Here is a 22525-nt window from a genome sequence, read left to right as displayed (position 1 = left end):
ATCACTTTTTAATTCCTTACTTTCATTCTTGTTGTAAGCTTTTTATTAAACAGCTTTATTTTTACATAATTTATGTCTTATAAAGTTCAACTGTTTAAAGCATATAATTTAACGATTTTTAGCATTTTTACAGAGTTGTGGAACCACCACCATAATCTAATTTTAGAGTGATTCCATCACCCTTTGTCCCTATTAGAAGTCATTCCCTATCCCTCTGTGTCCTCACCCTCCTTCTTTTTCCTTCCCTTAGTTCTAGGATACCACTAATCTACTTTCTCTCTATAGATTTGCCTATTCTGAAAATTTCGTATAATATGTGGTCTTATAATATGTCATCATATATATATATGTGAGTCATATAATATGTGGTCTGTTGTGACTGGCTTCATACACTTACAATGTTTTCAAGGTTCATTCATATTATACCATGTATAGTATTTCATTCCTTTTTTATGGTCAGATAATATTGCATTGTATAGATGTACCACATTTTGTTTTTCCACTCATCTATTGATGGATATATGGGTTATTTCCAACTTGGGGTTACTGTGAATAATGCTGCTATGAACATTCATGAACAAGTTTTTGTGTGAATCTCTGTCTTCATTTTTCTTGAGTAATATACCTATTGCTGGGTCATATAGTAACCACTGTTTTTATAAACCCTATTTTATTTATTTTGTCTTGTTTCTTCTCCAAAAGACATCCTTTTCAAAATATTTCTCCTCTGATACATACAAATGGTTCACAGATAGGAAAATACAAATAGCATTTAACCATGAGAAAAAATGCACAATCTCATAATAAAAACGCAAACTTGAAGCACAGGATCCTTTTCTCACTTCAGACTGATAAAGATTAAATGTTTGATAATAAACCATTTTGGTAAAAATGCGTAGAAACTGTCACCCTTACACATGGTTGGCTACTTAACTTTACTCCAGTCCTTGAATATCTAATGAAGAGACAAGGGGTGCCAGTTTCAGTTTTGCCAATTCATTCACTGGGTTTCCTTATTTTCAAAAAAATGAGATTTGCATCTAATTTCTGAAATCTAGCCCAACTCAAATGATTCAGCCCTATCAATTAAGTCACAAACACTAAAACAACCCATGAAGGGTGGCTGAATTCACTTCAGAATAAGACAGGCGAGAAATACCTGCATTTGAAAGTTTGCTGGGTTCCCAGCATTTTCTGGGGCTATAGCTAGAACTGGTTTTAACGGTCTTGAACAAAACGGAGTAAGAACGACGGATTTCCGCGGCGCCCGCGCCTGCGCAGGAAGGCGGCTCGCGGAAGGCGCCGCGCGGCCGAAGCCCCGCCTCATGCAGGATCTGCAGCTCGCCCGCGCGGGTCGGGCCAACAACACGGCCCGGGCTGCGCAGCTGGGCGCTCTAGGCCGCAGGGCCACGCCTGGGGCCGTCGCGGCCGCGCGCCCCGGAACGCCTAGCGCGCTCTGTGCTCGCGGGCGGCTGCCGTCGAGGCTGGAGCGGTGGCATCGGAGAGAGCAGGGCTGCGAGCACAGAAGGAGGGTGGACTCCTGGCGGCACCCCCGCTTTCAGCGGTGCCGCCGCATCCTTGGCTCGGATCAAGGACACAGATTTGTTACTGGATGATTTGTTGGTGCCGCTCTGGGACTCGACACCCAAGAGGTTCTCCGTGGTGATGACCCAGAACGTAGAGCCTGATCTAGTCGGCTCAGGCCTCACCCGCAGCCTGGTCCCCAACATCATCTCGCAGCTCTGCGGTTCCAGGCGCAGAGGCACTCCCTGTGCTTTTCCCTTGTCTCACTCACTTGATCAGCTCTGGACAGGGGCCGCCAGCGCAGCCTCGGCTGGAGCCACCCAGTTGGAACTTTGGCCAAATTTCTGCAACACATATTTTTGATTAAAAAAAAAAAGTGACATGTTTCTAATTGAATTTTATCTAAAGCCCAGGTGGCTTTGGGAGGTGTAGAAGGAGGAAATTATTTCAATCAAGGACCACTTCATACAGACAGCCGTCTAACGTTTATTGTGCTAGTTATCAATTTATTGAAGTTCGAGATTCATCCTTCAATATCTGCTTTGTGGTAATGGATGGAATTCCTTTAAATCAGTTCTTCTTTAGAGTGTTAAGTACAATGAAGTTTTCTTAATAGAGGGTGCTGGAAGGATATTGTAGGAGGAAGGGGGCTTCTCCTGCTGGTTCCAGGGGCCACACCATAGGTCAGCAGTGTCCATGAGAGAACACTTGGTGTGCCCTGCCTCAGCCATGAACCCAGAGTGCGAGTTCCCTCAGCCACCTCATGGCCCCAGCCCAGGCCTGGCGATCAATTTCCACAAGGCTCCAGGCCTTCCACTCATAGTAGTTTCCTCTGAATATGCACATACTTGGCCACCAGCTGTGTCTCACCTGGAGAATTGTGTCCCACTTGTCTGGGGAATGCACACCAGCTCTGGCCCATGCAATCCAGCAAATTTGTCTGCTATCCGGCAGACTCCAACTATGCCTTTTCCATTAACATCTTAACCTCAGCTTTGGTATCTAGGATACCATACTGAGTTCTCTTACATACTTTATTTTTTACTTAGTCTTATTACAGTTTAATATTCTTTACATTAAACTTTCCTGTTTATTTATTTTGAGGAAGATTAGCCTTGAGCTAACATCTGCTGCCAATCCTCCTCTTTTTGCTGAGGAAGACTGGCCCTGAGCTAACATTTGTGCCCATCTTCCTCTACTTTATATGTGGGACACCTGCCACAGCCTGGCGTGCCAAGGGGTGCCATGTCTGCACCTGGGATCCGAACAGGTGAAACTTGAGCTGCCAAAGTCAAATGTGGGAACTTTGCTGTGCCACAGGGCTGGCCCCTAAACTTTGTGGTTTGCCTTGATAGGAGCCAGACTGATACACTTAATAAACATCAGTTACATGTCAGGCAGTGTTCTAGGCATGAACAAGGCAGACAAGGTACTTGCTATTATGGTGCTTATATTTCACAGAGGTTTTTAACTAAGACCTAACTTGCAAGATAGGCTCAGCCATGCCAACTTTTGAGACAGAATATTGTAAGCACAAGGGGACAAGTGTAAAGAAACTAAGTGATAATGAACTTGATGTAATGAGAACTAGGAAGACCAGTGGGGCTACACTTCAGTGAGCAGAGAGAATAACAAGAGAGGAAGATGAAAAAACAAACCTTTTAGGTAAAGTTAACCGTAACTTATTGTCAGGGTGGTTTTGAGAATGAATGAAAGCAGTATACTAAAAGTCACACCAGGGTAACAGGAGCAAGCTGGGACTTATGGTCACCCAATTTATAGGCCACAGTAAAGGAGTCTGGATACTATTTTAAGCGTGACAAGATGTAACTGGAAGGCTTTAAGCAGGGGAGTGACATGATCTGACTTTAAAAGATCACTCTGATTATGTGGAGAATGAACTATGAGGAAGCAAAGGTGGAAAAAGGGAGCTAACACAACCACAATTATGGAAAATGTGGTGTACTCAGAGGCTCTTTTGCGACAGTCAGGGGTCTTTCATTCTTTCATTTCCTCTAACATACAAAGTACCACTGTAAGGATTATGTTGAGAGTAAGGAAGCTCATGCCTGGGCTGAACAGAAATAGACAGTAGCAATTCAAATATCTTTAGTAAGTGAATAGAAACATAGGGAAGGGAGTGTCAGAACTACAGAAAGGCAGGCATGCAGGTGTTAATGAGTGCCATAGTGGGTGGGAGGTGTTTTCTTACATAAATGGGAGCTGACCGAAAAGGTAGCAGAGACCTTGCCCTGGAGGGCTGTGTGAGTCTTTTCTGTAGTCGATTGAAAACTATAGAAGGATTTTAAGTAGGATAGCGATAAATATGTCATATGGATGCCTTGACATCAGTGTAGACTGAATTTTAGACATCAAAGACTGGAGGAGAAAGGAAGTAGGAAAGACTCTAAGAAGGAAGAAAAGAATTCTCACGGGGGGAGGGCAGGGGGAAGAAAGCAACGTAATATATTAAATATGCAAAGCAATGTTACTAAGGCTTTTTCGTTTCATCTGCAGAATAACAAGTACTATTTTCATATGTATGAGACTTTCTTAGAAGAAACTTACTCAAGGTTACAACAGGTACTGAGTGGCCAAACCAGGATTTAAAGCTGATATTGTTGTTATAGGAAGGACAAAAATAAAACAAAACAAAAAAACCCAAGCCTGTGATGTCATATGTACTTTCAGAATTTTTATTTCAAAACAAAGAACTACAGTAACATTAATAATAGAAAATCCATTTGGAAATATTCACAATCTGGTCACTGAGAAACGGGAAAACTTCCACACTCCGTCACTGCCAACCCACTGCTTTTGAGGAGCCAGAAGGAGAGGCGCAGTTAGAGGAAAGTCACCTGTTCCAGCAAAGCCCCAGTCCATAGCTCTATGAGTTTTTATCCAAAGGCTCAATGACCAGAGGGAATGGTGAGAACTGAGAACTAAAATACTGCCGTAGGCAAGGGTTTGGCTAAAGGGCCTGAAATGTGTAAGCACCAAGGAGGGAAAGGGAGACCAAGCAACATACAAGAAAGGGAACATCGGGGTCCAATCTCCATTTATAAAAATACTGGGAAAGTAGATGACCGTGGAGGTGTCCGTGACCTGTAGCAAGTGTAAATCCCTCCACCTCATCCAACTCTCTGAAACACTCTAGTTAGAAAAGTCTTTAGCTTGTTTCTTAGCCCCTGAAAAGAATGCCTCCCTTTCCCCCAAGACCCTCCTCCAGGGTCCCCAGGAGGCCACATGTCCTGAGCTCACACTCTCCTTCCTACTCCCATCGTCTGGGTCTGGAGTGAGGCCGAGCCCTCCACTCTCAATCTCAAGATTTAGGGAGTTCTCCCCCTACTCTCCAACAAGGAAAGGTAGCCAGATGAGACTGAACTCTAAAGTCTGGAAGAAAACCATAGATGCAAATTCGACCCAGCAGAGGCAGTGTTATTTACATACATAGGGATGAGTTTTAACACATTCTACCCAAAGCGGGGCTGTGGGAACATAGAGGAAACAAGTTACCAGTAAACTACTTCCACCCAGAGCAAAGTGACAGTGCACATACATTCATACTCTCAAGTATGGGCTACACCGCACATTTACTCAATACCATCTCAAATGTGGCCTGCGGGAAAGACTCAAGTTCTCTAAGAGCACTTGACATAATACTATGGTAACATGGTAACAGGCTAACTTGACATGGTAACAGACATAAACAAGCATGCAATGACCCTAAAGCAACAATATACTTCAACTAAACAATCATTCAGAAAAAATCCTCCCCCAGAGCTGAGGTTACAAATTCCAAGTTAGCTATGAACATTCTCCTCCGAATTCCTTTTAAAGCTGTGGCTTATAACAAAATAAAAATCAACATCTAAAATCTCCTAAAGAACAAAATGGAGAAACAACAAACCTCTACCAAGAATCAATAGTTTAGGTTGGTCATTTGGAGGGCTTTCCCATCAAATGCGTGGTAGAAGTACTTGAAAAAAAAAGTGAGTCCACTACAAGGGGAAGAAGTTGTTTGATGCAGTGAGGGGAGAGATTTCTAGAAATAACCTTGACTTCTCTAGACACTATCCAAAATTAGAACCCATCAACCACCATTAACCACAATGCCCATCTTAGCAATAATCCTGGATTTCAAGTAATACTACATATAATCTTAAACAAAGAAAAAATTTCCAAAGGAAACCAGTAGCTTCTTTACACAGGCACATGACTTTTCTGAGAAATTAAACTTGAACTTTCCATCTGAAGGACAGAAATTGTTAAGAGGCAATGTGCAAACCTCACACACATCATATACCCTCCAATAACGCATTACATTTCTCCCTAAATTCTTCCATTCTTATTGCACCTTAGCCTCTCCAGTATCAAATCTTCCACCCTATAACCTATCTTTAAGCACCTCCCTCCAACCTCAATTTCCTTATGTTTTCATTATTTGGTAAAATTACTTTACACTTAAAAAAATAAATATTTATGCAATAAAACCAGAAGGTAAAATAAATAAAACTCAAGTTAATTTGCTCTGCAGAGCTGTATGGAAGTGAGGAAGGTGCTCTTATTGAATCCCTCTCTGTCCTCCACACTCATGTATATTTGCTTCCTGGTAAGTCTGAGGCTGGGGGGAATTGTACCCTCACTCTCATTCCCCTATGTGCCCTCGTGAGGCAATATTAGAACCTAAGGGGGAGGAGCTGGCAAAGCTGTCATATGCCAAGTGGCCAATCCCTCCTGAAATGAAGGTAGGTTCACTTGGTCTCTCCTAAACAGAAGAGAATGTCCAAGAAATGAAATGTTTAAAAAGCCATTGAAGATACAACTAACCTCAGCATTGGGTTCCTCTGAGTGCTCATGGAGTGTGTGGGATGAGAAAGGAATCAAGTAGCAGCATTCAGAAACAGTCCTGGGTTACAACCTGATGAGGTCTCTCCCTCATTCAGAGAGAGGCTGCTTTTCCATGTTGGGAGGGGGGCGGGAAGCAGGCATGGCTTAGACATTGGTGGTGGTCTCCTTGACAGGCTGGATGCTGTTCATCTCCATCATGGGGCCTTTCTCAGCTCTATTAGGATCCTGTACCTGCACTTCAAAAGCTCGCGTAATTTCCTCAAAAGTCCTGCCACGGGTCTCAGGGACTTTGAAGTAGGTGAAGACCAAGAAGATAACAAGGAAGGCGGAGAAGACAAGAAAAACGTAGGCTCCTAAATAGGTCTAGTGAAAGGAAACAAAAAACAAGTGTTGATATAAAAATCTGGTCATTGACAAACTCCAGTTTCCTTCACATCCATATTTCCAATAGGCTTCAAGCCTATATTTAACCTGATTGATGAACATCCCATGCTTAGTGAGCCTGTAAGATCATGAAGCTATTAACACTAATTCAAATTATAGATTTTAAGTACAGATCTTCCTCGACTTACGATGGGGTTATGTCCTGATAAACCCATCATTGTAAGTTAAAAATATCATTAGGTTGAAAATACATTTAATACGCCTAAGCTACTGAGCATCATAGCTTAGCCTAGCCTACCTTAAACGTGCTCAGAACACTTACATTAGCTTATAAATGGGCAAAATCATCTAATACAAAGCCTATATTATAGTAAACTGTAGAATATCTCATGTAATTTATTGACTACTGTACTGAAAGTGGAAAACAGAATGGTTGTCCAGGTATGGAATGGTCCTAAGTGTATCGGGTGTTTACCGTCACCATCTGATTGAAAGCTGGGACTCAAAGCTGTTGCCCAGCATCATGAGCGTATCTTACCACATATTGCTAGCCCAGGAAAAGATCAAAATCCAAAATTCCAAGTATGGTTTCCACTGAACGTGTATCACTTTCTCACCATCGTAAAGTCGAAAAATTGTAAGTCGAACCATTCTAAGTCAGGGACTGTTTGTATTGGTTTGGAATCCCTTGAGGCTTATCACTATCATTCTGTTTCTAGGCAGAACTCTGCCTGTATCATCTCAGACTAGCAGTCCTTTTTAAAAGTTTCCAGTTTTGCCCTCATGCTTCAATCTTTTCTGCTATAATCCCTTCTTTTTCTATATATCATTGAAAATTAGGGAAAAATCTGGTTTAAAGCCCTTGATATCTAATCCTTCATGATGTCAGTAACCATTATTAAGGTATATCTTAAACATGTTGGCTTAAGTGGGCTGGTTTCAAGATGGACTAGGTGAGTTTTATTTTACTTACTGCAGCTGAGGGGAAGAGCAGTCCAACTAAAAAGTTGGAGGTCCAGTTGGAACAACCAGCCACTGCCACTGCAGCTGGGCGAGGTCCCTGGCTGAAGAGTTCGGCCACAATAAACCAGGGAATGGGGCCTGGGCCAACTTCAAAGAAGGCCACGAAGATCAAGATAGCCCCAATACAGACAAAACTCATCCACTGATAGTCACCCTATATGAGGAAGGAAGAGATAAAAGTTAACATTAAAGACAGCATGATGGGGAGGGGGGAGAGCAAAAGGGGGGATTAGGCACAGATGTCTGGTGATGGACTATAATCAGTTTTTGGGTGGTGAACATGATGTAATGTACACAAAATTCGAAATATATTACAATGTACATCTGAAAGCTATATAATGTTATAATGCAATGTTACTGCAATAAAAACAAAAAAGGAGAAAAAAGAGAGAGAGAATAAAGACCATCTGAGCTTTGGGAAGTTCATTGAAAAAAAAAAACATAAAGACAGCCTGACTTAGGTAGGATCCAGCTTGCCAGAGATGAGTACTGATTGATAATGAAAAGCTCCTTCTGTCCTATGGAATAATGGAGTTACTGGACTGAGCCAAAAGCCTTGGGTTTTTGAATCCTAGCTGTGTGATTACACAAATGTCATTTTGCACTGAGACCATTTCATCATCTGTAAAACGGGAATAATAATTACCTCAAGATTACTTTAACAATTAGATAACTTTTTTTAAAAATAAAGATTGGCCCTGAGCTAACATCTGTTGCCGATCTTTTTTCCTTCTTCTTCTCCTTCCCAAAGCCCCCCAGTACATAGTTGTACATTTTAGTTGTAGGTTCTTCCAGTTCTGCTATGTGGGATGCTGCCTCAGCATGGCTTGATGAGCAGTGTTAGGTCCATGCCCAGGATCCGCACTGGTGAAACCCTGGGCTGCTGAAGCAGAGTGTGCGAACTTAACCACTTGGCCACGGAACCGGCCCCTAGATAACGTGTTTTACAAGCCATATGTTATATAGATTTAAGGATTCCAGCAGTTGTTTAATTACCTATCTCTAATGATCCACTTTTTTTTTAAAACTCTGGTAATGTTGCTTCTCTCAAATTTGACTTGATCCACCCCCAATCTTCAGTACCCATCCATCACAGAGAATCAACTGTAAGCTCTCCTTCCCCCATCCCCTTCCTTTCCTTCACTCAAAGAGCACTCACCTTTAATAAGAGAGAAACAGTCATGAGGATAGAACAAAAAGCCATCCCTCCAAGGCCTATCATATGTAGCGTCCTTCTCCCTGCCCTATCCACCAGGAACAGCTAAAAGAAGAAGAAAATAACATGAGACTTCTGCTTTCCCCCTTCATGAAAACACTGTATGAGCTACCTGCATCTGCCTTCTCAATAGCAGGATACTTGTTGCAGTCACACTCCCCCTTTTCCAGTTCCAAGTTTAAAGCATCCTATATAATAATCTCTTCTGTATCTCTTTCTTTCCCATCCATTCCACATTTGCTTGAAGAGAGTGAAGACTACTTACACTCATCATTCAATAACTCTTTTTCCCCAAAGAGGAAAAAAGGTTTAACTAAATGATGGTAAGGAGGTGGAAGGACATGCAACCTATCTTTGAACACGTGTAGCAAGAATTCTCCTTCCCCCCTGCTGAAAATTATCAAATCATTCAACTTACAGAAACTACGGTGAAGATAGTATTAACCACACCCGCACCAATAGTGGCATAAATTGGCTCCTGAACACCTGCATCTCTGAAGATTCCTGTTGAGTAGTAGAACACCTAATAGGAAACAAAAGAAGACGCACACTTGAAACAGCAACTATGCACAGCAGTTAAACAGAACTGTCAAAGTCCCAAAAGTTTCTAGGGTTTTTTGGTTCAATCACAGTATCTTTTCTGCAAATGAAATACCTTTTGTATCTTATCTCTATTCTCAATTCTAGTGGCTCATTTCCATTTTCTCTTCTAACTACGCTTATTCCTACCACTCCATTTAGTCTCTTCCTTACATTCACTTTATTACCTTATATAAAGGTTTAAGTCTTATTAAGTTTTTCATTTAAGCTTTTTCAATGGACTTTTCCCCTAACCCTCAAAACAGTGATAAGTACACTGATGTCCCAATTTGACAGTGAAGAAATTGAGGAGTAACCCCAGCTCGCTCATACAGTTAGAAGCAGAACTTGGGCAAGTATTCTTAGCCCTAGGTGCTTTCCAAGTGTTTTAGGAAATAATACTAGCTACTACTTTAATTTAATATAGTAAATAAACTACTATTTAATATATACTATTTTTATTATTTACTCAATACAGTGCTAAAACATAGGGTCGCAACAACTATCATTGTCAAAGAGATGTCAAAATATTGGACTCAGACTTCAAGGTAACATGAACACAGTATCTAGATCACCCAGATTCAGTCAGTCCCTCAGGTATGGCTCAGGAATTTATTATTTCACCCACAGTATTTGCCTCTATACTGGTACTCGCCAGACTTCTTTTTTGTTTCCTTTTTCTCCCCAAAGCCCCCCGGTACATAGTTGTATATTCTTCGTTGTGAGTCCTTCTAGTTGTGGCATGTGGGACGCTGCCTCAGCGTGGCTTGATGAGCAGTGCCATGTCCGTGCCCAGGATTCGAACCGACGAAGTACTGGGCCGCCTGCAGCGGAGCGCGCGAACTTAACCACTCGGCCACGGGGCCAGCCCCTCTGGTCAAGTGTTTTAAATGAAGTATTGTATGGCACCTTTGACACAAAGTAGATACTCACAGCATTGATTCCAGAGAGCTGCTGAGAGAGCTGGAGCATGATGGAAATGATGATGGGCTGCCGGTAGTTGGGTGCTCTAAAGAGCTCCAGCACAGTGACTTGCTTTTCCTGGGCCATCCTAATACTCTCATCTTTCATCTCCTGGATGTCCTGAGCCACATCCTGGGTGCCCCACAATCGCTGAAGGACTAGCAAAAAGAACAAAGAGGAAAGGATAAATATAAGGTGCTGTCCCAAATTCATTTTTTGCAAAAGACAGCTGGGAAGAAGCCACACAAGAGGAGCCCTGGATGTGGCTGATCAATCAGCATCCATGCCTTAACTTACCTTCTCATCTCATTCTTTAAGGGTTGAAAAAGTTTCTTACTTAAGAGTAATAAGAAAACTCACCACTTGGGTTCTGAGGGGCAGGGAAAGGAAATTACAAAAAATAGATCCAATACCCCCACCCTAAAACGAACCACAACCCTAAAATTCCTATAGTGAAGGTGTGAAAAATACTCACTCTTCTTAGTACTCTCCTCTTCCTTTCTGTTAATGAGCAAGAATCTAGGACTTTCAGGGCAAAATGGAAGGGCTGCACTTTGTAGGATAGCTGGAATGATGGTGAAGGCCAATAGCAGGGGCCAAAGATCATCAGTTCCCAAGATGACTTTCAGACCAAAGATCTAGAAACCAGACAAAGATAACACTATAGTATTATGCCACTATCTTATGTCACTATCTTATCCCATATAGTATTATTATAGTAGTATAAAGTAAATCCTGTACTTTATAGGTCTCAAGTTGATTTAAAAAAAAGTTCAGAAAATCATCCACTTTTTTTACCACAAGAAAAGATAAATTATGTTTCTTTTCCTTTCTCTACCCTGCCTGCTTCTTTAGCTGTCTGTGAGCTATCTGAAACTTATAATTGAATATGTGCCAGACATTCTTTTGAGTACTTTATCCATGTTAACTCATTTAATGAGCCATGAAACTAACATTCCTTAAGTATAACTTCTAGAGTACCTGGGCCACCAGAATCCCGACGACGATGCCCAGCTGGTTGAGAGTGCCAAAGGCCCCCCGTAGGGCAGTAGGAGATATCTCTCCAATGTACATGGGCACGAAACCTGTACAGAGTCCGCAGAAGAGGCCAATAATCAATCGGCCCAGAATCAGCATTTCAAATGACTCCGCTAATTTGCAGAACCCCATAAGGCAGCCACCAGTGACAGCCAACAGGTTGGCAATAAGCATTGAATTGCGCCTGAAAGGTTAAGCAAAGACAAGTGAAGTTAGCAAAATAGGCCCCAATCTCTCCCCTTCTTTCCTATCATTCTACTCTTTTCCAAACTCACATATTCTCTCTTTTTTTAAAAAAGATTTTATTTTTCCTTTTTCTCCCAAAGCCCCGTGGTACATAGTTCTATATTTTTAGTTGTGGCACGTGGGATGCCGCCTCAGCATGGCTTGATGAGCAGTGCCGTGTCCACGCCCAGGATTCAACCGGTGAAACCCTGGGCCACCGAAGCAGAGTGCGCGAACTTAACTACTTGGCCATGGGGCTGGCCCCTCACATATCCTCTTTTGGTCTAACTTGTCCACTTTCTATTATCAGATCATTTCTAGTTGGGCTAACTATGATCAATGGTTCTTACACCTCTATATGCATAAAACTCACCTAGAGAACTTGTTTAAGATTCCCCTGTCTTAGCTGTGGCCTAAGATTTTAGCAAGCACTTTTAGGGCAATAATTCTCAAAGTGGTCCGCAAACTAACAGCAACAGTTAGAAATTTGCTACATTGTCCCCCTCCACCCCAGAATTACTAAATCATTAGGTCTGACTCTGGAGCAAGGCCCACCAATCTGTTTTTCTAAAAGGCCTCCAGGTGATCTGATGCAATGCGGGGTAGCAGAGCTCCAGGCAAGAGTGGTCATATTCAGTGCCAGCTGGACTAGGTTTCCCTTGATCAGAATTTGAGGCGCTCTCACTTGAACGCATCATCACTTCCCCGCCCTAATTCTCAGTACCTTTTCTCAGCATAACCAGTAAAACCCTCTTCCTTGCCCAGTTTCTGGTCAATACCTGCCAAAGCGGTTGACAAAGAGTCCAACGGAGAAGGAGCCAATCATACCACCAACGGAGAAGATGGCCACAGACAAGGACCAGAGGGACGTGAGTAACACCTCAGTGGGACGGTATGTTAACTTGTCTTCCAAACTGTAATTGAGAAAGTCCCTTATGATCTGCAAATTAAAATGGTTGATGGGAGGGCAAACTGTTAGAGCTGGATGAGAAAAGAGACAAATATTGCAGATCTTCCCTCCCCTAAAAGAACAGCATTATGATTACCTTAAAAGTAAAGAATCAAGGGAATGAATAGATGGGATGGAAGAGATAGATAACATACTGGAGCCAATGTTACTAGCTCTGAAAAGAACAATTTTTTATTTGTCCTGAAAATCCCAGTAGGTAGTAGCACTGATGTTCAGTGACTACACCAGCCCACTCCTAAGAACAACCCCCTCTTCTTTGTAACTGACCCCTAAGGAATAATAAAGGAAGTCTATCACCATAGGGTGAGAGGAAGAATGAGTATAGTCCACAGTATAGGGGGCAAATGAGCTTTTTGATTTGATTAGTGATTCAACCAGACTTTCCCATCGATATTATTCTCCCTCTTCAGTCTTAAGACAAGTTAGATACCAAGTTTGTCTTAAAGTCTTAATTCTTGAAACCCTTCTTAAAGGAATAATTTCCCTATTCCAAATTCTAACTCTACTTGCTGGGCACTCACCATCTCAGGAGCATTGATGACTCCAGTGTTGTAGCCAAACTGGAAAGAGCCTATTGTAGCAATGCTGATGGCAAAGATCAGAGAGGCGGTGACCTGAGGAGGGGGAGGAGGAAGGGGAGAAACAGTCCTTAAAGCTCTTGATTGACGAATGACTCATTAATTAAGGAGAGGTATTAGGAGAACTTGGCATATGAGTAGTAAGAAAAGAACAAAAACTTAATAAGATTTAGGTAACGAATGGGGAAGACAAAAGAGGAGGTTATACTGAAGAACTTATCTGGAGATAAATGGACAGGCATGTAGAATAAAGTTGGGAAAACTGACAAGAAAATTTAGGAAGAAAGAACTTGGTTAGTCCGTTTGGAAGCATTCAAAAAAGTGCCCCAGTTAAAAGCAAGCATAGAATTGCACCCAAGAATAGAAAGAACTGGGAGATCAGAGGAAAAGAGAGCTTTAGGATTCCTAACAAGAGATTATTTTGTAAACAGCTAGGTCCACCGTAGTCTCATCTGTACCGCAGATTCCATGGAAGCCCGGAGTGGTGACGGCCACGTGCGTCTTTACCACTGGGCTGCTCTTTGACTATCTCTGGGTCATGGAATGTACAGTATCTACCCACTGCATCCTGGCCCCATTTGAAATTCTTCCCGTTTATTTAATACTGTACTGCTATCCTGCACCCAGCAGGGGGAGAGCACAAGCTCACTCCCAACCCAACACAGAGGAGACATTTCTTAGCGGAGGGTGGGGGGCAGAATCAACCCAGTCATCTCACCTTGCCGGGAATAATTCAAGTGGGTGTTATCTTAGATTTCCACCTCAAGGTAGCTCAATTTTTATGCCTGGGGCCATCCTCTATGGCCCCAAACCTTCCTTATCTTAAACTCCTTCTCTCTCAGGCAGGCTGGGACTTTCTGTTCCCCAAGTTGACCTTGCCTGCCAGGCAAACAGGCGTAAGTACCCCTGAGATCCTCTGCTAGTGCATAGTTCTTTCTGTTTAATCCTTTTCTTTTCAGTAAAAATTTCTTCTTTTCCCCCTCATCATCTACCATCCTTGAAGGCCTTTTCCTCTTCTTTCCCATTTTTCATCCCTTCTCTTATCTTTCTTTATTTTCAATTAAGTTTACCTTAGTGAAAATACCTTTTTCCCTGCAAATATTGCATACATGACACACAATAATACATTAACATCTCCTGCACTCACAATCATAACCACAATGGGAAAGACAACTGGAATTCTCTCTCCTTAGTATCCAGGGAATCCCAGAGGTTATGGAACAGATAGCTGGACACTGACCCACACCTCCAAACAAATCCCAGGTCCTTTCAAAGTCTAATGCTTCCAGGGAAATCCTCATGCTGGCTCTGAGACCCCCACTTGTAATCACCACAACCAAGCTGCCCCTGGTCCCCTGAACGCTTGATCCTCTCATCCTCAAATCTTCAGTAGCATGTAATTACGTAAAAAAAAAAATCTGAGAAGTAAACACAACTTCTCCAGGTGACTTTCTGTACAGCAGGAAGATGAACGGTGCTGGGATAAATCCTTTACAGGATATGACATTCAAAGAGAACTGGTGAAACTGTAGCATTGCAGGTTGGACAAGAATGAAAAGGCCTTCAGATGGCTAGGCTACTTAGAATAGAACACAGCAATCACCACTAAGGTTTGCCTTTCTGAATATATCCCAAACAAGCAAAAATAACTGGTAATTGTGTCATTCTTACCTTCTGTGTCCCCATGGCCCTAATTTAATTCTTTTCGAATCTTCACGAAAGATCTAGGAGTAGTATTCCAGAAACACCTCTTCCAGCCAACAAAACCTTAAAAATGTCCCCAGCAGCAAGTTTTCCTTCAGGTCCTCAGTTGTCCTCCTATGCCTCACCCACACTGTTTAGAGATCACGCCAGGCACCCATTTATAATCTCTGCAAGGGGTGGAGTCTGGAAGGGGACAAGCCACCCCCCCTACCCCCGCCCTGGCCCCACCCCGGCCCCACCCCACACCGGCTCCCAAGTAATCTTGTGACCTCTCAGAAGTTTCTGACCTCAAATTCTGGCTCCACCCTAGGCAACGACATACTCCTTCCTCTCGTTTAAAACCACATCCTTTACTGTCCCCATTCGGTTTTTTTACGCCGTCGTCCTTCCCTCTTTTAATAGCAGCTATAGCCTCTTAGTTTCACAGACAAAATGCTACCAGAAAAGCCTGGAGGGAGGGCAAATAAATTTTATCTTTTGCTCTCACATCTGCTCTGAATTGAATCAATCTATAAAGAGATGAGAATAAATATTATCTAAGTAAGGCAAGGTCGAGTGGGTGCTATTATCTGAGAATTAAGGTTTTTTGAAGGAGTGTAAGCAGAAAGAATTCATAATCCTATACATTTATCAGCTGCTTTTTGACTGCAGGCTGGGTCTACAATCTTGAAGGAGAGGGAAGGAAGGACAGTCTGAGAGAAGAAAAGAGAGGGAAAAATTGGACCAGTTTTTGGCTCTACTTGTCCTCAGATTAGCATAATCTCTCCTGGGAGTAAGGAAACCTGAATATCCAGGAGCCAGACCAACTCTCCTGGGCTGCAGGAAGGAGACAATTAACTGCCTGTGGGATACAATCCAAAATCCTTAATATGGCATTCATCATACCACCCATTCTGCGTTCTACCCATTCTGCAATGTTTTGCCCCTAGTCTCAGGTTTATAGCATCTAGAGATGGAACAGTTTGTCAAATTCAGTTAAACAGGTATTTGCTGAGCACATACTATGTATCAGGTACTCTTTAAGAAGTTGGGAATTTATCAGTATTAAAGGACAAAAAAATCCTAATCCTTAAGGAATTTGTAGTATTTCCCTTCTTCCACTTAAAAAAATAAAAAAGGGTAAAGCCAACTGGTTCTTACACAGATGAGACAATTATCAATATCTCAGTAACTATAGACTGAATTTCTTGAAAGAAAGTATGAGGTAAATATATGATTACTAAGCTATAAAAGAAAACTGAGCAAGTAAGAAAAACAGATAAGAAAAATGTGAACAGTGGAAGATGAAGGATAATGAAAGGAGAGAGGTGGCTGCAGTATGAGGGTAAACAAAGCAAAACAATTTAGTTGTGGTTAAAGAGTTGGGTAAGTGAGAGATAAGATCAAGGCTTTGCTGGAGGGGAAATATCAAAGGTCAAATTCCTAATGCCCATTAATTTGTAGCCTAGCAACCCCTTCAGTATGGGGTAAGAGGGTGTTTGGGTAAAAGAAGCCTGGTAAAGGGATACAATTTTTCTAAATTGTAGCCAGAGGAGATGCATCTTCTTTTGGGGTTTTGGTTGTAGGTCTACAATTCAAATTGCTACCACAGGACCTGAAACAAACCAGATGATGATGTTTCCTTCCCTTAAATGAGAATATCTGTTGTTGTTTTTTTTGAGGAAGATTAGCCCTGAGCTAACATCTGCTGCCCATCCGCCTCTTTTTGCTGAGGAAGATTGGCCCTGAGCTAACATCCGTGCCCATCTTCCTCCACTTTATATGTGGGACACCTACCACAGCATGGCTTGCCAAGTGGTGCCATGTCCGCACCCGGAATCTGAACTGGTGAACCCCAGGCCGCTGAAGCGGAACTTGTGCACTTAACCGCTGCGCCCCCAGGCTGGCCCTGAGAGAATATCTTCTAAATCTGATTGTTAGCTAAGAGAACTGAGGACGGGTGAAAGGTGACATCCAAGAAAACCTTCTCAGAGTTCACACTTCCCCTCCCCCATCTCATCCTGGTTTTCCAGGAAACACTGGGCCTAGAGGCCCCTTTAGTTAGCACAGCAACTGAATTTAGCAGCCGAAGGACAAAGAATATCCTATAGGGCAACACTGTCCAATAGAAATATAATTCAAGCCACTTGAGAAATATTAAATTTTCCAGTAGCCACATTAAAAATTTAAAAAGAAACAAGAGAAATTAACTTTAATAATTATTTTATTTGACTGGCTGTATAAAAAAATTATCATTTCAGCATGTAATCAACATAAAAATTATTAATTTACTTTTTGTCCAAGTCTTCAAAATCCAGTATATATTTTACATTTATAACACATCTCTATTTTAGACTCTAAGTTTTCTACAGTTAGAGTAACATGTCATTCTATCAAAACAACATGGGGCCGGCCTGGTGGCACAGCGGTTAAGTCCACATGTTTCGCTTCTCGGCGGCCCAGGGTTCCCCGGTTCAGATCCGGGATGTGGACATGGCACTGCTTGGCAAAAGCCATGCTGTAGTGGGTGTCCCACATATAAAGTAGAGGAAGATGGGCACGGATGTTAGTCAGAGCCAGGCTTCCTCAGCAAAAAGAGGAGGTTTGGCAGCAGATGTTAGCTCAGGGCTAATTTCCTCAAAACAAAACAAAACCAAAAAAAACTAAAGTTGTGTTTACTGGGAAAATATTTTAAATTTCTTCAATTTTAAATTAATTAAAATTAACAATTAAATTCCTCAGCCTCCCTAGCTACAGGTAAGTGCTCAACAGCTACCCGAGGCTCATAGCTGGACCTTGCAGCTTATATTAAGAAGATCATGTTGTCCCCTCTTTTCCTCTACTTTTTTCTCCAATGTTTTTTATGTTTGACTTTATTATTTGTCTCACAATGTCTTCTTGGCTTTAAATCACTTTGTCTTTTCTTTCTCCCTCTCCCTAGCCTTAGAATAATTATTTTTTAATGTTTTGCAAGAGTAAATGACAGGAGTGAAAGTAAAAAGTAGGTCTGTTTTATCTCTTCATTTACTCAGAGCAGGCTCCAATATAATTCCAGAACACAGCGTTTGCTCCAGTAATTATTTGCGCAATATTTATTAAAAGAATAAAGGAAATAATTACGAAGGCACAGGAATATACTTGTCCCAAAATAACTTGCGTAAAACAGCTATGGAGAAAGACAATACTGAGGGTTAAGTTTTAGATGTTTGAAATCTGTAGAATACTTTCTTCTTGGTAAAAAAAAAAAAAAGAAGGAGGGTGAAGGGGAGAGAGATCTGAAACCTGTTTTCTCTGGCTAAACTCAGTCTGAGAAAATTACTTTTAAAAACTAAGAACTACCAAATGATCTAGCTATTCCATTTCTGGGTATTTATCCAAAGAACACAAAAACGCTAATTTGAAAAGACATATGTACCCTTATATTCACTGCAGCATTATTTAAAATGCTAAGACTTGGAAACAACCTAAGTGCCTGTGGGGGATCAGAATCGGCCACCCCAAAATATGTCTCTTTGGCATGAGGATCATTTTGGGCTGGTTACTTTTAAAAACTGCACAGGGCCAGCCCTGTGGCCGAGTGGTTAAGTTTGTGTGCTCTGCTTCGGTGGCCCAGGGTTTTGCTGGTTCAGATCCTGGGTGCAGACATGGCACCGCTCATCAAGCCATGCTGAGGTGGCATCCCACATAGCACAGCCAGAGGGACTCACAACTAGAATATACAACTATGTACTGGGAGGGGGGGAGGGGGAGCTTTGGGGAGGAAAAGAAGAAAAGAAGAAGAAGGAGAAGAAGAAGAAGAAGAAGAAGAAGAAGAAAAAGAAGAAGAAAAGATTGCCAACAGATGTTAGCTCAGGTGCCAATCTTTAAACAAAACCTGCAGACATGGGAGAAGCTCTGAAAAGTAGAATTTTACCCTTTGCATGAGACATTTACATTTGTAAGGGAAATCTCCATCTGAAAATCTATATCCCTCTCTGTACCAGGAAGAAGGGGGCATGACCATATCTCTAGAAACTCTTATCAGTGCAGAAGGCAAGGACGTAAACCTGCATAATAACCTTACTCTTGTTTACTGTGCTTTTCTGGTAATCTCTCATAACTGACTCTCCCTACCCCCAACATCTTCCTTTGAAGATGGTATTTAAGAAGAGAGCCTCCACCATTTTGGCAAGTTGCTCAGTTTTCCTGAGTGCCTCCCATGTATATATGTTATAAAGCTTTGTTTGATTTTCTCCTGTTATTCTGTCTCATGTCATTTTAATTTGTAGCCCAGCCAGAAGGATCCAGAGTGGGTAAAGGAAATGTTCTTCCTCACCTACAGTTTGGTGACTTGGACAGGATAAAACTTCACTGGCTGGACACTGCTTGCTCCGGGACTACTGCAGCCAAGAGATTTTGGACCCCTGACAAGAGCCAGCAGGAGGTAAGAGTTCTTACCACATCAGTCTCCCGGATCTCTGCCTGCAGGGTCCAATGGAAGCAAGAGTGGTTGAGTTTTTTGCTTTTCTAAATTTAGATTAGCAGGAGAAAATATTGGTGAAGCTAGCTTCTTGGACTTAGCAATTCTAGGATTTGGTTGAGTACTCAAGGGTTGTAGATCCTTTTCCTCCCAGAGATAGTATTTTGCCTTGTCTCTGTCTTTTTTTTGTTGTTTGTCATAAGAAACAGGCATCTGGTGGTTGACAGATAGAAAGTTTGATGTTTGTTGTATTAATTACAGAGCACAGATAGAAACAACATGCATCTTTTTTCTTTTTTATAGTAAGTTGCAGTAGAACTTCAAATCTGCCAGCCATAGGTCCTTTCATTTTATTGTAGCCATCTTTGTCATTCATAGGTATTAAAACATTGCCTATAATTTTAACAGTTGATGTCTTAATGTTGACCAAAATTCTCTCTCTCTTTTTTTTTTTTGAGGAAGGGCTTTGAGGAAGCCCTGAGCTAACATCTGCTGCCAATCCTCCTCTTTTTGTTGAGGAAGCCTGGCCCTGAGCTAACATCTGTGCCCATCTTCCTCTAATTTATATGTGGGAGGCCTGCCACAGCATGGCTTGCTGAGCGGTGCCATATCTGCACCCAGGATCTGAACTGGTGAACCACAGGCCACTGAAGTGGAACATGCAAACTTAACCGCTGCGCCACTGGGCTGGCCCACTCTAAATTTTATTTAAAGAAATTTTTTATTTTACCTAATATTACTAGTCTTTAATACCAGGATATGTTGTGAGCTCTGATTCATAAAGCAGGGTAGCACTGCTGTGCTTGAACCAGCTCATGAGAGCCAACTGTGTACATGTCTTCCCAACTCTGTGTTTAGTGATATCATGTTGGTAACTTGAAATCTATCATGGTGGGGGATTTACACAATGGAAATTAGCAAATGCTACAAATCAGAGTCTCTATTTTTTTCAAAGTACTGATTTACTCGTGACTAATACTACTCTCCATTAAAAGTAAGACTTCTTAGAGAAATAGCTGATTCTACACCTGAGGCTAAGAAATAGAAGATGAGCCTGGAACATCTTACTGTGTCAGAAAGCAAGGAAGCTTTGAAAGAGTAATGTGGTCATGTCAAAAGGACAGAGAACCAATTTAAAAGGGACTCTCACTGGCCAAAGTTAAGATAATTTAGACATCAAAAAAAGAATATTTCTGAAGTTAATATATTGTAAATCTAAGAAATCCATAATGATACCAAAAGGAAAAAAGGTAACATCAAGTATTCTAAAAAGAAATTGAATAGAATAAAATGTATTTCTGCTAAATCTTATTATTCAATTATATTTACTCATTTATTTATTCATGAACAATATAGAAACAAGTAAATGTAAAATGTACCAGTTAGAAGGCATTTTTTGACTCAAGAGGAATGTTGGTAGAATGATTCTATGAATATGTCCTCAAGTCAAAGGCAGATTTAATATCCTAAATTTGAGTGGGTATAATTTTAAGTATTCTTAGAAATTGTACATTCCTGAGAATATAAAACAATTAAAATTCTATCAGGGCCAAGAGTCTTTAAAGTTATATTTCTTTGAATTTCAACAAGTTCAAGGCTTTGAAGTTATGGCTACTGTAAAACAAAAACGATCTGTGGCTGTCAGAATTGAAGTTTTAAGGTTACTAACTTTTACAAATTTTTCAGATCATTTCCATCTATACTATACAATTTATTCAATATGCATTTATTAAACACTATGTTAAACTGAGCCATTTAAGGAAAACAATGACCATACCAGTTACTATGCATTATCTACTAATGACTATGACGAGACACAAAGAATCCATTTTATTAATGAGAAAATAACTTGCTAGTTTTACACACACAGCTGGCAAATATAAAACTCTCGAACAACAGGCTTTGATGAGCTTCCAGGTTGAACATATCCACATTTGGGGAGGGTGATGTATCCCAGTTCCAGGGGGACAGAAGCTTCTGCTCTAAGGATCCTTCTGGACCTCGCCCTATGTACCTCTTCATCCGTATCCTTTATAATAAACTGTTAAACGTAAGTAAATGTTTCTCTGAGTTCTCTGAGCCTCTCTAGCATATTAATTGAACCCAATGAGGGGTTCATGGGAACCTCTGATTTATAGCCAGTCAGTCAGAAGCACAGGTAACAACCTGGACGTGAGATTGGTGGCTGAAGTGAGGGCAGTCTTGTGAGACTGAGCCCATAACCTGTGGGATCTGGTGCTATCTCCAAGTAGATAGTGTCAGAATTGAGTTAAACTGATAGGGCACCCAGGTAGTATCAGCTGAGAACTGGAGAAGTGCTTGGTGGCATGGAAAAATACACACTGGAGCCTGCCATAACAATACACCACAGAATGGATGACTTAAACAACAGAAATTTATTTTCTCACAATTCTGGAGGCTGGAGGTCCAAGATTAAGGTGTTGGCAGGTTTGGTTTCTCCTGAGGCTTCTCTCTTTGACTTGCGGATGGCTGGCTTCTTGCTATGGCCTCACATGGCCTTTTTCTCTTGGTGCATGCATCCTTGGTGTCTCCTTGTTTAAATTTCTTCTTCTTAAGAGGACATCAATCAGATCAGATTAGGGCCCACCCTAACGGCCTCATTTTACCTTAATCACTCCTTTAAAAGCTCTATCTCCTAATATAATCATATTCTGAGGTACCAGAGGTTAAGACTTCAATGTGAATTTGGGGGGCCAGGGCACAATTCAGTCCATAACGCCATGTTATTGGAGACTCACTCTTTTGTACTTTTCCATATGGAATGTCCTTTTGAACTGGCTAACTCCTGGTCATACGTCAATAACCAGCACCTCTTCCCCTTTGTGAAACATTCCCAGACAAACCTAAGAAGATATGATTACCTTGTGCCACAACCTATCTCAAACATACTTATCTTATAGTATTTATTAAATCCCATAGTGATTATTTGTTTACATATTTGCTTACCTTTCTAAATTGTGAGCAGAGACTTTATTTTACCTATCTTTATGTCCACAGTGTCTAACAAATAG

The 22525-nt window shown here is 41.4% G+C and overlaps 1 protein-coding gene across 4 annotated transcripts in view; it reads right to left on the bottom strand.

Annotated features, from left to right (window-relative positions):
* Positions 1–4199: 4199 nt before the first annotated feature.
* SLC2A3 (solute carrier family 2 member 3) overlaps positions 4200–22525 on the bottom strand; it is a 78702-nt gene continuing 60376 nt past the window's right edge. For 3 of the 4 annotated variants that reach the window (XM_070494590.1, XM_044756400.2, XM_044756399.2), the window contains 9 exons: positions 13295–13387; positions 12583–12743; positions 11522–11762; positions 11016–11178; positions 10511–10698; positions 9417–9521; positions 8942–9043; positions 7733–7936; positions 4200–6738 (listed from right to left, as the gene is read on the bottom strand). In XM_070494590.1, the coding sequence (XP_070350691.1) occupies positions 6520–6738; positions 7733–7936; positions 8942–9043; positions 9417–9521; positions 10511–10698; positions 11016–11178; positions 11522–11762; positions 12583–12743; positions 13295–13387 (1476 nt within the window). In that variant the 3' untranslated portion in view covers positions 4200–6519. Of the gene's footprint in view, positions 6739–7732; positions 7937–8941; positions 9044–9416; positions 9522–10510; positions 10699–11015; positions 11179–11521; positions 11763–12582; positions 12744–13294; positions 13388–15022; positions 15341–22525 lie in introns of those variants that run through there. The other variant, XM_014850975.3, reaches the window with a different exon arrangement.

This window comes from Equus asinus, chromosome 22 (assembly GCF_041296235.1).
Source record: "Equus asinus isolate D_3611 breed Donkey chromosome 22, EquAss-T2T_v2, whole genome shotgun sequence".
NCBI classification, from domain to species: domain Eukaryota; kingdom Metazoa; phylum Chordata; class Mammalia; order Perissodactyla; family Equidae; genus Equus; species Equus asinus.
Note: the sequence above shows the minus strand (reverse complement) of the source record. Positions and strands in the feature narration are given on the sequence as shown.